Source organism: Xylocopa sonorina, unplaced genomic scaffold (genome assembly GCF_050948175.1).
Source record: "Xylocopa sonorina isolate GNS202 unplaced genomic scaffold, iyXylSono1_principal scaffold0043, whole genome shotgun sequence".
Lineage (NCBI taxonomy): Eukaryota > Metazoa > Arthropoda > Insecta > Hymenoptera > Apidae > Xylocopa > Xylocopa sonorina.
This window is the reverse complement of record NW_027490114.1, coordinates 348,127-350,373: the sequence shown is the minus strand read 5'-3', so window position 1 is coordinate 350,373 and position 2,247 is coordinate 348,127. Positions and strand designations below refer to the sequence as shown.

General features: G+C 40.4%; 1 protein-coding gene across 1 annotated transcript; it reads left to right on the top strand.

The window, feature by feature from the left end:
• Positions 1-385: 385 nt before the first annotated feature.
• LOC143432162 (uncharacterized) lies at positions 386-1,033 on the top strand. Its single transcript, XM_076908933.1, has 3 exons — positions 386-520; positions 579-703; positions 799-1,033. The coding sequence occupies exons 1-3, from the start codon at positions 386-388 to the stop codon at positions 1,031-1,033; spliced, it is 495 nt and encodes a 164-aa protein (XP_076765048.1).
• The last annotated feature ends 1,214 nt before the right edge of the window (positions 1,034-2,247 follow it).

Genomic DNA, 2,247 nt, shown 5'->3' with positions numbered 1-2,247 from the left:
AATACGGGTTTGCATTCGTTGTTGCCGCGCCAACCCACCAGCGGTCAATTACCGTATGTGCAATCTACTGAAAGAACGCGTCACCCAATCTCGATCCTTCATCAATGTAGTCGTCGATTATTGTGGACCCTTTTTCACTAAAGATCGGCAATACCACAATTGTAGAAGAAAATAAGTCTATGTTTTCGTCTGCCTGGCAGTAAAGGCCGCTCATCTCGAAACTGTCCACGATCTCACGATTGAGACTTTCATCGCTGAGAATATGAATCGCAAGAGAATATGCATAAATTTATGCTCTGACAGTGAAACAAACTTCGTCGGAGCAAATAATGAGTTTCTAGAGATAAAAGAGTTACTATGTTCAGAAGGTAACCACAAAACAGTCATGTCATTTTTATCAAATCAATCAATCAACTGGCACTTTATCCCACCATACGCACAACATTTCGGTCTCTGGGGGGCCACAGTAAAATCTTATAAGCGCCATTTAACGCGCGTTGCAGAAACTGAGCTGTTCACAGTAGAGCAGTTCATAACCCTTATAAGCCACATCGGAAGTATCCTTAATTCTCACTCAGTCACTCCAATTTCTTCAGATTCAAAGACCTGTTAGTCCTCACCCCAAGACATATCCTAATTTCCGATGCTGCCACGAGTATACACCAACACAACTTTGGAGACATGCAATCCAATCGCTTTTCTAGTTAAAAATAGATCCAAAAGACGTGGCAACACTTTTGGACTCGTTGACGTCACGAATATTTACATTACGAGTATTTATATTAATAAGCTCACTAGCTGCAGCAAATGGACGAAGGGTAGTCATCAGATCACGGAGGGAAAGATTGTCCTCCTTAATGAAGAAAACACGCAATCCATGCAATGGCCACTAGGACGAATTATCCAAACCTATCCCGGCTCTGACGGCATCGAGCGCGCAATCACCGTTAGGACGGCTTCGAACAAGTTTGATCTAACAGTCAAAAAACTTGTTCCATTGCCGGACAGACGAAGAAGATTGCCCGGAATTTAACAAGAATGAAACTCATCCACAGACCAAGAGTACCAGCTTGCAGTAGACACATCATAACACAACCACACACTCTTACCTCACAATACATCACATATTCATCTGGATGCTCACTAGCCTCTCAACGGGGGGACTGTATCCAGCGATGAACATACTATTCAAGCTATAATAATTAATCATCCTCATCACTGTTCACTCGACATAATTCATTCAACGAAACACCTGGCTAACAAACTTCAAATTCCACAAATCCTGCGAAAACCCTAACTGACACGCAACAGCAATAAACACGTAAAGCAAGAGAATAGGGCCTTATAATAAATTTCAAAATTAAGTCTCCGTAGTGACCCTTCAAATTGCATATACCATATACCTGGCAGTTTTATTGAATTATTTTCTGCCCCCTCTTACCAGTCGCAACCGACCTTCAGCCCATCGTACCACGCTTTGCGCCTTCTTGTCTCCCCCACTTCCATAAAAAAAGCAAATCTACAGATTTTCTACCAATAACGTCTCATCTTAATGCCACACCATTGATCACTCTTCCACACGAATTTAATACAAAACAGTCTGACTTCATCGCTCAAGAACTTAGTAGAAATTCAGATTCAGATAAATCTGAGTATATGAAAAACACTCAATCTTTGTGAATTCATTTGAAATTAAATATAATTGTTGTTTTTTTTTTTTTTTTGAGAAACCGTGTTAACTCCAATTGTATCTATCTACATCCATATTACGTATTAGGGCGTGCATTGCAAAGGAGACGAAAAGATTCGTGACGAAGGTTTACGCACTTCGCTTTCTTATCAACTGAAAATAAGTCTCAACGTAACGCGTACTCAAACACAATGCGACACCTCATTTCATCATTTCAAGGTAAGTAAGCTGTAATCTTCTATGCTTATTATTATACTTATCTGCTGCTATGTTTCCGAAGAATGAGGATTTTACAGTTCCATGTAACGAGATGGCGCTTCATAGTATCTGCGTGTCGGAGTAATGGAGTTGTAATATTCCATGCACTGCAACGGCGCACCACATTTCAACGTTTCAAAGAAAGTAATGTAATCTTCTATGCATATCTTTATGTTTATCTGCTTCAACATTTCTAATGAAAGTGAATTCTACAGTTCCATGTCTCGGGATTGGTCTTAGTCATAGTGCCTACGTATCAAAGCAACAGAGTTGTAGTGCTCCATGCAATGCGGTGTTGC

Bases quoted from the DNA above. Each gene is read 5' to 3' on its own strand.
- LOC143432162 (XM_076908933.1), top strand. From the start codon at position 386: ATGTCATTTTTATCAAATCAATCAATCAACTGGCACTTTATCCCACCA. The intron at 521-578 runs GTAGAGCAGTTC...ATTCTCACTCAG, and splicing joins CAGAAACTGAGCTGTTCACA to TCACTCCAATTTCTTCAGAT. The intron at 704-798 runs GTTAAAAATAGA...TAAGCTCACTAG, and splicing joins GCAATCCAATCGCTTTTCTA to CTGCAGCAAATGGACGAAGG.